At 38.6% G+C, this 12,425-nt stretch overlaps 2 protein-coding genes across 2 annotated transcripts; one reads left to right on the plus strand and one right to left on the minus strand.

Annotated features, from left to right (window-relative positions):
• Window positions 1–9: 9 nt before the first annotated feature.
• EIF2B1 (eukaryotic translation initiation factor 2B, subunit 1 alpha, 26kDa) lies at window positions 10–3,884 on the plus strand. The gene is made up of 6 exons (XM_009574804.1): window positions 10–153; window positions 623–735; window positions 1,668–1,736; window positions 2,760–2,835; window positions 3,024–3,149; window positions 3,603–3,884. The coding sequence occupies exons 1-6, from the start codon at window positions 61–63 to the stop codon at window positions 3,756–3,758; spliced, it is 633 nt and encodes a 210-aa protein (XP_009573099.1). The 5' UTR covers window positions 10–60; the 3' UTR covers window positions 3,759–3,884.
• Window positions 3,885–4,260: 376 nt separating this feature from the next.
• Window positions 4,261–12,116, minus strand: DDX55 (DEAD (Asp-Glu-Ala-Asp) box polypeptide 55). Its single transcript, XM_009574805.1, has 13 exons — window positions 12,069–12,116; window positions 11,894–11,980; window positions 11,404–11,495; window positions 11,228–11,290; window positions 10,354–10,503; window positions 9,687–9,876; window positions 9,010–9,092; window positions 8,486–8,617; window positions 7,323–7,415; window positions 6,529–6,643; window positions 5,653–5,821; window positions 4,981–5,273; window positions 4,261–4,498 (listed from the first exon to the last, which is right to left on the minus strand). The coding sequence occupies exons 1-13, from the start codon at window positions 12,096–12,098 to the stop codon at window positions 4,331–4,333; spliced, it is 1,665 nt and encodes a 554-aa protein (XP_009573100.1). The 5' UTR covers window positions 12,099–12,116; the 3' UTR covers window positions 4,261–4,330.
• Between the last annotated feature and the right edge of the window lie 309 nt (window positions 12,117–12,425).

The raw sequence follows: 12,425 nt of genomic DNA on the forward strand, positions 1-12,425 counted from the left end.
CTCCGGCCTCACAGCCGACATCGCTGCGTTTTCCAGGACTACTCCAAGTGCAAGGAAATCATGATCGAGCGCGGGGAGATCTTCCTGAGGAAAGTCTCTCTCTCGAGGAACAAAATCGCCAAGTTGTGTCATCCTTTCATCAGAGATGGTGCTGTAAGTAGGCCGAGGCAGTGTCACTCTTGTTCTGTTGCTCTGCTGCTTGCAGTAATGGAAAAACAGAAGGGGAGGGGAGTGAAGTTTATTAACATTCACGACAGCGTTGTCTGATGGGGGCTTCTGCAAGTACATAGGCGTACTATCACCCATCGCTTTATTTTGTTATGACTCATCTTCCCCCCCCCCTTCAGTTTCCATGTAATCCAACTTGTGGTCTACTTCTAAGAGGTGTTGAGGAGTCACAACTTCAAGTTTCCATTTAAAGTTCTAGATCATCACCCCTCGGCCACATCACGGTGGGCCACATAAATTCCAGTTATCCTATGATTTGTGGAATAGAAGTGACATACATTATTATTTAACATCGATGGACAGTTGTATGAAGTAAAAGCCGTGACACCTTTAACAAAAGTAAAGGTTTCCCAAAGCTCAGCAAAAAGTAATGTCTGATTATTTTTTTTGACAGCGAATATTGACACATGCCTACTCAAGAGTGGTCCTCAGAGTGTTAGAAGCAGCTGTTGAGTCAAAGAAGCGATTCAGTGTTTACGTTACTGAATCACAGCCAGATCAAGCAGGGCAAGTACTCATTAATTTGTGTTTTATCTTGGTTAACAGGGTAAGTTACAGCTAGCATCAAATCTGTCATACCTTAAGAAAAGCTGCTAGACTTGTTTGCAGCATTTTAAATGGTAACCGTCACTAATAATATCACGTTATTCTGGACAAGTAAAAAAAAAAAACGATATTAGCAAGTAATTTCCCATACTAAATATTCTAATAACAGTGTTACCTAGGTTTTCCTCAAAGGTTTACAAACTTTCCGTCATTGCTAGGCAACCTACATTTTCCTGGGGAAATGGGAGACAATTGATTTCTAGTTGTCTGTTTCAAAAGTAGGCTAAAATAATCAGTATTATATTAAGCATAGCAAAGTAAAACATTTAGCTAACAACATTGAAGATGCCAAATAAACTGTATTATTATAGCAAGAGAGCGAGCTTTCCCTCTTCAGAGCATACACTGTTGTGTAAGTGAAGTAATAAATCCTACATACTGGATACTACGTGTTGCTAACCAGTCTTTCACTAGAATCAAGGATGTTAAGTACATACCATTTTCCAGCTTCACTGAAATAACTTCTAGCAATGCACCCCATCCTTTATTTCTTATTCCTTACACCCTGCTGATGGAAAAGCTGAGACAGCTTAGGTATTCTCTCATTTTAATAATAGCTCACTGACTCATCTTTCTGTAGCTATAGTTCCTGACTGCTAAAACAAACTGACTTTACTTTTGTTGGGTTTGTTGTAATCTGTTTGTTTCCATTTCTACACAAGAACTTATTTTCTATTAGAGGGTACATCATAAACCAAAACTACAGGCAAAGGAAACCAAAACTACAGGCAAAGGAACGTGGGCAGTCATGGGTTTCAGTCTTTCAGACAATATTTTTCTAGCATTGTCTTTAAAGAAAAGACTTTTAAACTTCAAATATGTTTTTTTAATAGGCAAAAAATGGCAAAAGCCTTGAGGAAGCTGAACATTCCTGTGACTGTGATTCTGGATGCTGCAGTTGGGTAAGTCTGATCATTAAATCTTAATATTGTTCATCACCATTTTATTTTGATAATGTTATATGTAAGTTTCCTAGAAGCTTGTTCAAACTACAGAAGTTGTTACTTAGTTTGTCATAGTCATCAAACAAGCTAAACAAGTCACACCTTTAGGTGCACAATTAGGAGAATACGCGTGCTACAAAACAAATATTTGATGTTTGCATGTTAGAAAGAAAAATGGAATCAGACCTAAGTGAAGAACTTGGGGATACCTGCAAAAAAAACCCAAAAACCTGAGACGCTATGCAAAAACGCTACATTTTTTTACTAATTTGCATACATGTTGTCATTTTGGGGTTTCTGAAGTTATTTGCTAAATTACCACTGCTTAGTATAAGTCCAAAACACGAGAAAAGAAAGAACTATAATAAACCTGAACCTCAATTCTTGCATAAGTGCAAAATGCCCGAGAGACTGCCTCCAAGAGAGTATGTGCCAGTCTGCTTACCAAGGCACCTCTAACCTAGGGAAGATGGTGGCTTGAGTGGACAAGTCTACAAGTTCTGTTTAACACCTTAAGTCTATTCAAACCACTTAGTTGATGGTTTTCTTTTTAGATCTGTATTTTCAATTAACAAAACGCATTGGAGGGATGTAAAGAAAGGGGGATTGTATGAGGAGCATCCTATGTATTTGGCCAAGGTTATCACGGTGCAGTTACACTTCACTGTGTAGATAGTATCTTATCACAGACACCCGTGTTCCTGTAACTGAGTATCATTCCTAGTCAGATTTCAACTTCCAGCATTTACACAATTGCCAAGGTCAGGTGTGGCTGGAGAAGATACAGTTACTTAATATTCCTGCCAGGGAAGCAGATGAAAACTCACACCAAGGATGTGTAATAGCATGTGGACTTACATAGGGAGATGAAACTAGTTCAGAAAAGTGAAAGACAGTTTGAATTACTCATTTCTGTTCTGTTCAGCAAGTCATTTGTCATATTACCCAGTAAGACTTGGATTTTTTTCCCCCTTTGAACAGCTACATTATGGAGAAAGTGGACCTGGTGTTAGTTGGTGCTGAAGGTGTAGTTGAAAGCGGAGGCATTATTAACAAGGTAATAGGTAGTGAGTTTATTACCTCATTCTGTAAATTCTAGACTTTTAAAGTTTGATTTCTTTGAAAAATTCAAGGCTTTCTGAAAAATCTTTTAATTAGGATGTTATCCGGTAAAAGTCTATTTATTATTGGAAACATGTCACACTAGCACTGAGTCTGCATGTTGTTTTCTATCTGTCTCCACAGATTGGCACTAATCAAATTGCTGTGTGTGCCAAAGCTCAGAATAAGCCATTTTATGTGGTAGCAGAAAGTTTCAAGTTTGTAAGACTTTTCCCTCTAAATCAGCAGGACGTCCCAGATAAGTTTAAGGTAAGAGAAATTCAAATTACTCCTTAGACAGCTAAGATGAACACTTACATGTCTATGAATAATTTTCGTCTAAGCATATCTCCATTTATCTGGATCTCTCTACTCTAGTTTACTTTACATAATACGGAGTTGCTCCATGTTACAGTCACATGTCAAACAGCCATAATTTGTAATAATACTAACATTTAGTTCCTAAAGTGGTTCCTTTGGGGCACAGGAGCAGCTGAGGGCAAGAAACAGTTAAATCAGTACAGTTCAGAAGTACAAATTGTACTTTATACCGAAGATAAAATAGCTGACACCAAGGTGGCACCAGCCGATGCCTCATTTTAAAGCAACTGACTTCCTTCAGTTTTACCACAAACATCTTTTTGAGACTATAGTACTGCTCTTGCCCAAAAGAGGTTTTAAATTGCAGTTGTGTAATAACTAATGGTCTCCGCTTCCTTCTAGTACAAAGCAGACACTCTGAAAACAAGTCAGAATCTAACAGAGGAGCATCCCTGGATTGACTACACATCACCATCACTAATTACGTTACTGTTTACAGACCTCGGTGTGTTGACTCCATCAGCTGTCAGTGATGAACTTATTAAACTCTATCTGTAACAGAGGACTCGGTGTACAGGATGTATCATCTTCTTCCATGACTATGACAGTTGTAAGAACTTGGAAGATGATACAAGCTATATGGACGTGGTAAGGAGACGACGTTATAAGGATTAATGTAATTATCAGCCTTCCTGAGTTTTTTAAAGCAGAACATTATGTGTGGATGGACCACTGCTAAAAAAAAAATCCAAAAGTTACTACAGCTTCTAAAGACCTAAAATAAATTATTTTAAAGATGGGTGGAGTATTTTGATACTGTAAAATAAAATACCTTACGGTGTATTCAAATTCATTTTGAGGTATGCCGTTAGTTACTGACCTGTGGTACATATCTGAAAAAAACAAAATGAAAAAATGCACGAGGCTGCTTATGGAAATCTGCACCATACAAGAACAGTGCTGTTAGCTTTGTTCTTAACTGAAGGCTTGTTTGTATATCCTTATGCATGCGAGGTCTCTTTATGAAGAAATTAGGTCGATTCTGTTCTCTGCATCATTATTTTGTTATAAAAATACAGTTTTATTGAAATAGGTGGTATTTCAATGTGAAAGTGTGGTTAGAGTAACTGTCAACCTTCAGACTCTAAGTCAGCAACAGTTTCAGCTTTGAGTCTACTCTGGCTGCCTGTTAGTCTCTTCTCAAACTCTTCTTCACTAATTTTTCCTTTTTTTAATCTTTTCAAGAGTCTTGTGTCATTCAGCAACTCTTCCATATCCTCATCTTCAATATCAGAGCCCTGTTGACAGTTGAAAAATAACAATTTAGACACAACACCAAAAGGCTTTCATTCTATACAGCTGAACACAAGAGAAGCTTACAACTCAGATTTTGCCAGGAGTTTCCAAGCAGGAAATAATACTCAATTTCTACCTAGGAAACTATCTAACTCTCAGTTACACTTGTTGACAACTGAAAAAAGCAAAGAGGGAAAAAAAAAAAAAAGTACATCATGCCATACTGCTGCACCTCTGAGAAATAAAAATCTATGCTGCCTATGCTGGCAGCAGTATTGACTAGCATCACAGTGCTGAGAAGTTGTTTTAGTGTTTGGCTTTAAAAAGCTTCTCTATAATTTTTTAAGCTTCGCCTGTCAAGGTCCTAAAAAGTTAATTTACAGTCAATTCCATCAAACTAAAATCCCATGGCTCTCTGCCATTTGAAAGTATGTACCTATGCTACAATAATCACATGCAGTTTAATAGAATGGGCACAGTTTACCTCTTCACGCTTCCTTTTAGCTGTTACTTTCTTTTTCTTCTCCCTCTTGGCTTTCTGCTTTGACCAGGCTTTGTTCTTTATGAATTTCTTTTTCCCTCCATTTTCCTGTCTTTCTTTTCTTTGTTGTTCTAATTGCTTTTGTCTCTGTTTTTCTCTATTTTTATCCTTAAATGAAATGGAGTCTGTATTAACAGTGACTGGAGTAAAGTCTGGAAAACATTTTCCTCTTAGTTCAGGCATCTTTGGCATTTTTAACAATGCAAAACCTTTGGCAAGGCTAGCAAAATCCAGATCTGTTAAAATAAAGATTACAAAGTCAGTTTCCTGCTGGATAAAAAGTTAATTTAACTTAGCAAGGCACAGAGAAGAACATTACCTTACTGTATTGTTTTCATCCTATACGTAATACTAATAACAATACTATGTCATTTTTATTTATGCTTATGTCAGTTTTGGTGAAACTTACTAATTAAATGTTTTCTCTTGAAAATTATGAGAAACAAGTTGATTGAAAAAATAGGAGTTTTGTCAGAATCTGATGCAGCAGAAAGTAACTTTAAGAACAGGAATCAGTAGTTGAAGCTTGTGGACAATCACACTATGTTTTTTGCCAAACCAAATACTGTCTTCTGAAAGGAACAGTAAAAGATACCAACCCCTGCTGGAAATTACCTTTTATTCGGAAGATCAGGTTACATTCATGTTTGGCATAAGCCTGGACGTAAGACACAAATGCTTTCATCCCCTTCTCAAACACTGCCCTGTCAGCTAGGGCCATAGACTTCAGTTTTGGGAGAAGATCTAACACGTTTGTCTGTGGTTTCATTTCCTGCATGGGGCACTGAAAACCAGAAAAGAAATACCAAACCAAAGGAAAAGTTCAGCCGAATGATTTAAAATGCACTGTGAAACTTCAAACATGCACTTCTTCCCCAGTTAATCTTCGGTCAGCTTTAAGCCCCTTTCCCCCTTCTACTTGGTAATTTCAACGCGCTAGTTCACCGTTCAGCCGCCCACACAGCTGCCCTAGCCCAGCAGAAGAGTTCGCACACTGCAGCTTGAGAGAGGCAACATCATCTCATGCCTTACGAAGCTACATTCTCATTAGCAGGCCTCTAGAGAATTTATACAATTAATCTCACAAACACAGGACCAGGCACGGGAGATGATCAGAGTTAAAAATAAACAGCACAGAGGATGCAGACTATAAATGGTGGTGGCAGGGCTGGGGGTAGGAGTGTAAGCCAGCGCTGCCCTTTGGGAAATGCTCAATCTACACAGCCTTAGAAATGAAATGCCTTTCCTTACTCAGTGCATCACATATTTCTACATACAAACTCAGTAGATAACACTGGGAGCAACTGTGTTCTAACAGATAGTTGCATTTGGTGATTAATAAGCAGCTCGTCTTTTTTTAATTGTGCACCTCTGCTAAAACATTACCTATGCATATTACCTTAAGTTCTACAAATTCCGATTTTACAACTCTATCAGGAAGCCTGTCCCCTTGCTCTTTCCTGCTTTGGGGTAGCATGAAAGTCTACTAACCTTTTGGTTGATTGAGAGAAAGTTAATGTAAGATTCTTCCATGGGAAGCAAAAATACAAGTGCACTGCCTACATTGCCGATCCGTGCTGTTCGACCACACCGATGCACAAAGGCACTGAAACAACACAACACAGCACTAACTTAACAGGAGATGCCCAGTCTGATTTTAAAGTACTAGACAGACAGCAAAAGGGCAAATCTTGTGGAATGGAAAATACAGAGTGCTATATACTTTTGAACTAAACCAACAGGAATTAGTAAAATGCAATTCAAGAGACATGCAGCAGTCCCACTCAATTGTTAGGACTATGCTAAAACAAGGGGTATCTGGTTTGGGGGTGAAGTTTAAGCAAGTTGTAGGGAGAATTACAACAATGGAAGTTAAAATACATGGAAAAGTGCCTTTCGTGTGAGCTTTCAGCGTACCGTTCCCTGAAGAGCTCTGTCCCTGCTCTCATCTCTGTTCTCATTCACCCTAGCGTCTCACCTCTCATCATTTGATATTCTCATACATAAACTTACACCAGAGTGCCTCTTCACACAAATATAAGTGGCGAGCACCCATTTGACTTACGCGCATACAACACAAAGTCATTTCAATTCACAGCAGTTACAACAAAAATTGCAGTGTTTCAACCTTCCTTGTTCAAGCATTATTTTGTGTGTTCACTCAGACTAACTTCCAGGCAACAATTAAACGTGTTTTCCGCAGTTGTGTGTTCCCAATTTATATCTGAACAGTACAGTAACATGACCACAAGTAGAGTAAATGTTCTTAAGATCCGAAGTTGTACCTTGCACTGCTAGGTGGGTCATACTGTAAAACCCAGTGTACTTCTGGAATGTCTATGCCACGAGCCATCACATCAGTGCAAACTAAAATGCCACTACGAAGAAGAAAAAGCGTATTTTCATTAGACTGTCATTTGAGAAGAGCCAGTCTCCCCCCCAGCTGTGTATTCTGCATCTACATTGGAGAACAAGGAACAAAACGTTTTAAAACATTTGTTTTCTGAAAAGAGACCAAATATTATAAGGTCGTTGCAGCTTCCACCAACAAAAATTCTACATAACGTTATGAAAAGGAATGGGATTTATATTACAGCCAACATATCACTAAGAAAAAAATTAATTCCCTATTACAAGTTCTATTTTTAAATCACCATTGCATCCACCACGGCTGAACATAATACTATAAACATTTTAATAAAAGACTTAAGAGACTGACAATTTCAGCATGCTATTTTAAACAGTTGTTCTTCCAGTCTGCTGGTAATTATTTTTCTTATAATATAAAATGCTAAAACTCAGGTCCCATGCAATAAAAAATGACAGCTAACGAGGCAAAAGTCTCATAACAACATCCTGCAAAGTTGTCAAAGAATACTTTTCTGCAGGTAAATTACAGCATCATGCTGCCATATTCTTGTTCATATACTAATAAAATAGTATCCTGGGTTTCCACTCTGGTTACCAATCAGGAAAAAGTTACTTTCACTACCAGTTCCCTACTGATGGTACGTTTATACAGCAAGGCTAACGTGTGATTGTAGCAGCTGACAGTACAGGGTGTCCAGTTAAAATAGTAGCACAGATAGCAGCAGTAATGATGGGCTTCAAAGTGCGTATGTTTGGCCAGCAAGCACCACAAACTTTAGAGGGTCCCAGGCTGCAGGATATCCTAAATCCATGTCCCTGCACCTTCCACGCTGCCACACGGATTATCTAGATTAGGCTGGACATGCTCCAGTCGCATTTTCACTTTGTTTGTGATCATACTTTGAGTACCTAAGGATAGTTTGTGTTATTATAAATACACTCAGAAGCAGCTAGTAGCATCCTTCTCTCGCAACGCCACTCTTCCGCACTTAAGTGGCAGAATAATATTGTCAGACAAAACTACATATCCCTTACTATTTTTGCTTTTGGCTGACTTAGCCTATTCATATATTCTTACCCTGGGAGCTTCCGAAACTCAGTAAAAATCTTGTTACGCTTGTGTTTCATTTTTCCATGAATGCTCATTATTTTCACTTGTTTAATTAAGGATTCCAAAGCCTTCCCATAGTATTCCACACAGGCACACGTGCTGTTGTGATAAAGACATGAAAGCAAAAGATTATGCTTCGTTTTTGATCTGGTTTAGACAGTCAAGCTAGAGTGGTCTGAGACCTTTCAAAAATATACACTATTGCCTATTTTTACTTAAAATATGTACATCATTTTTATAATTAACATATAATCATCTATAATGCCTTACTTCAAAAATGCATAGAAAATGTATGTTTTGATTAATAAAGTTCAACGCAATCCTGACATGAAGCAATGATCCATCTCTTTTCATGCACCGTGTTCTACAAAAAAGCTATTAAAATGAATCACTTCTAAAATAGTTGTGCCCTTGTCAACACAGGGCACTGTTTTGGAATATAAGTAATGAAACACCGTGCTATTTTCACAATGAAACCCAAATGGAATTACCTGAAAAAGACCAGATGCTTCTCCTGTTTGTGCTGTCGAAGAAAATGCACCAACTGATTAAATTTTTCATCTGCTTTGCATATCTACACAAGGCAAAAGAAAAAAAAAAAAAGTAAGAAAATGGACTTGTTACAAAGTGACCTGCCAGCTTCCTCCATTCATTGTGCACTGACAGACACCTAAAGTCATAACTTGTTAATACCGATCATTTGTACCACAGTTCATTGTGTGGAATATTACTCTTTCATGCATCTTGTTTTAAGTAAAAATAAATAGTTAAACTCCCAGTCTTCTCATCCCCAGCCACAATCTCTCTCCCACATTAGTATCTCAGGTTTCCCTCAGCCACTTCTCTGAAATTGCCAAAGTCTCCTCCCATACCCACTCACTGTAAGCAGGCCAAGGAGCCACAGTGCTGCGGCTAGTTTAGGATTACAACTACTCCTGGCCAGCCAAACAAAACTCACAGAGCAGGAAACAACAAGGGTTGCTAATTTAGATCTTTCTCCTTAGCTTGGTTACTCATCTTTGGAGAACCTGCAAAAGCTTTATGTCTTTGAGACTTCTGGTTCCTCTATTAATGTGATCATAACCGGCCAAGATTTAAAAACTTATTGATGGAACCAGAGAAAAAGGAGAGGAAACAAGAAACTATCGCGAAGCACAGAGGTTCGCACCATATAATAGTTCTCCAGGCGTGTCGGAGTTTTCTGTGTGTTGCTTGCTGCCACACCCTTCTCTTTCACCGAGATGCGGACAGGATTCCGGAGTCCTGCTCTCACCAGGTTCTCCACCTCCTGAGTTTGAGTTGCTGAGAACAGACCTGTCCGTCTCTGCTTGGGCAAAAAGTCCAGAATGGTGTTTAAACTGCAAGTAAGCACATGTAAAACATAACTGTCCCAAGACTTCCCTCAGAAGCTTAATCATTGGAAGTAAAAGTTTATAAACAAAGTAGCTTTTATTACAGAGTGGCAAGTATATGGTATCTTCTATTGAGCTAATTATCTTAACTTTAAGAGAAAAGGGACATCAAAGCTTATTTGTTAGTGTTTTAAGCCATTCCAGTGTGTAAATGATATTTAATCAAGCATTAATACAGCATGTGCTAATATACATTTAAAAAAATGAAATTGTAAACTCTGTATTCATCAAGGATCCACTGTTCCCGATTCTCTTCCTCTCTTAGCAATTGCTTTATATAGTCTACAGAGCAAAGAGAGGTAAAAGAACAAAACAGAGCAAATCTAACTTTAGAGACCATTGTAGGCCATGCTCGTTCACATAAATCATATATGAACTCATATAAAACTTCACAGGTATTACTAGAATTTATTACTTAAATACCTTGCTTCAAAGCCCATATCTAGAAGTCTGTCTGCTTCATCTAATACCAACACATCAAGAGACTTCACACAACTTGCTAGATCCAGCCCATCTGCTTTTCTTCTGAACAGATCCTCCAAGCGGCCTGGTGTAGCTACAATGATGTTCCCACTGTTTGCAAACAAGACACACAGCAATTTTGTAACCGTGCAAGGTAACGACTTTGGGAGAGCTGCTAACAAAATTATCACAGCACAAACCTGCACTCAAGTTGACTGCATTCTTCAATAAAGCAATCATTCTGTCACCTCTAACTGTATTCATATTTCACTGCCTTTCAGACACTATGTCAATGGGAGAAAAAACGCTCAGGTGAAAGCACGCCATTTGTGGTACTAAAAGTTTAGAATATAATCAGCAACTATGAAAAGCAACTATCAACTAGAAGAAATATTTGGCACCTCCGTGCAAAAGCCAGTGGCAAATATGATTGCTTCAAAACTTCATCATCATTATCAGCACCAAACAGTTTCAGAAAATTATTCATCAGCACCGTCTCAATCTCACTAGAACCTACTGCTAGTACAACAGAAAGAAGAAACTGAAATATTCAGTGAAGACAGTTTTCAGCTCACCATGACTGCACACAGTTCTTCACCCAAACAGCATGTAAATGGTACTGATTTCACATACGATCCTTTCCTATTGTCTCATTACGGCGTATCTCACTCAAGGAAAAGAATCCACAATTTCCTCAGCATACACCCTAACATACTCATGCAGTATCGTCAAATTTTAGCACCAGCAGGACCAAAGCCCTAATTTGAAAACCCTACAGACAAGGAGAAAACCACAGCTGCAAGGCGTTGATAAAAATTATTGACAATCAACTCACCCGTGTTCTTTAAACTTTTCAACATCTTCCATGGGATTCCTACCACCAATTAAAAGAATCTGACTAAAACAATAAACCAGAAAGATTTAGGTCATCTTTAAGTTTTGCTAGTTTACGAATGACAGAAGTCCAACGGAAAAGGAACTATGGTCATGACAAGCCTGAAGTTCACTCACCTAAACCTGGGGAAGTGTTTTGTGAAATGCGATAGCACCTCATCAATTTGAATAGCTAATTCTCTTGTTGGTGTGATAATTATAGCTCCAACCTGCACATGAAAAACAAAATGAATTTATGGAAAATAACAGACTAGAAGAAAGATTTGGGCAAAATTCTTCCTTACAAGCTAAGTGAATATGAGCCACGTTTATGCTCCTAGTTTTAGACAAAACATTTCCATAGAAATACAATAAAGTATACAAAATTACAGAAAATATCTATGAAAGAGGTATACCAATGTGCAAAATACCTGTGCTCAAAGGGCAGAATCTAATAATGATATTTAACAGCAAATAGCAGCGCAAGTTCTCTGTATGCTAAAATGTATTCAAAGTCAATGGATGCCAAAAAAGCATACAAAGACTCTTGTTTGCAGCACATCGTCGTATTTGGTAAGATAATAAGATTAATAACTTAATCTTACCTGCATTAATAACTTAATCTTACCTGCATTTTCTTTAATTTTTCTTCCCGTCTGAGAAGAATTTCCAATATGGGAATTACAAATGCTAAGGTTTTGCCACTGCCTGTTACCTGTGAGAAGGGAAACAGAGTCAACCCTCCCTCAGCTCCAGAGACAAACCAAGAAAAGCAATGAACTCGATCAAGAAAAAGCACTCACTGCTTCTGCAGCAACATCTTTGTTATTCATGAAGAGCGGAATGGTTGCAGACTGAAAAAAGAGAAACATCACATGAACAGTTGGATTGGCTACGGTGGAAGTAAATCTCACAGAGGCTAAATCCCCCCAAGGGACACCAAAGCTCTCTGTAAACATTACCTAAGCAGAGCCAGTGACGGGAAAGCCAAGGACAGCGACTTCCCTCGCTGCCATAGAATCCATTGCCTGCTCTGACCTGCGGCCTCGGGGCTGTGACCGAGCCCACTGACACCGCCCGCACAGCTCGTCCCCAGAGCAGCACGGGCTGGCCCAGGCGCTGCTGACACCGCCCGCACCCTCCTTCCTCAGGCCCTGCCT

This window comes from Fulmarus glacialis, unplaced genomic scaffold (genome assembly GCF_000690835.1).
Source record: "Fulmarus glacialis isolate BGI_N327 unplaced genomic scaffold, ASM69083v1 scaffold23783, whole genome shotgun sequence".
NCBI classification, from domain to species: Eukaryota; Metazoa; Chordata; class Aves; order Procellariiformes; family Procellariidae; genus Fulmarus; species Fulmarus glacialis.

What these genes read in the sequence shown, in the direction of transcription:
- DDX55 (XM_009574805.1), bottom strand. Translation starts at nt 12,098, where the DNA reads ATGAATAACAAAGATGTTGCTGCAGAAGCA. An exon ending in AAAAATTAAAGAAAATGCAG is followed by an intron (nt 11,496 to 11,893) that starts GTAAGATTAAGT and finishes TTTCATGTGCAG; the next exon opens with GTTGGAGCTATAATTATCAC. An exon ending in GCCTGGAGAACTATTATATG is followed by an intron (nt 9,093 to 9,686) that starts GTGCGAACCTCT and finishes TGCCTTGTGTAG; the next exon opens with ATATGCAAAGCAGATGAAAA.
- EIF2B1 (XM_009574804.1), top strand. Translation starts at nt 61, where the DNA reads ATGATCGAGCGCGGGGAGATCTTCCTGAGGAAAGTCTCTCTCTCGAGG. An exon ending in CTTTCATCAGAGATGGTGCT is followed by an intron (nt 154 to 622) that starts GTAAGTAGGCCG and finishes TTTTTTTGACAG; the next exon opens with CGAATATTGACACATGCCTA. An exon ending in TCACAGCCAGATCAAGCAGG is followed by an intron (nt 736 to 1,667) that starts GCAAGTACTCAT and finishes TTTTTTTAATAG; the next exon opens with GCAAAAAATGGCAAAAGCCT.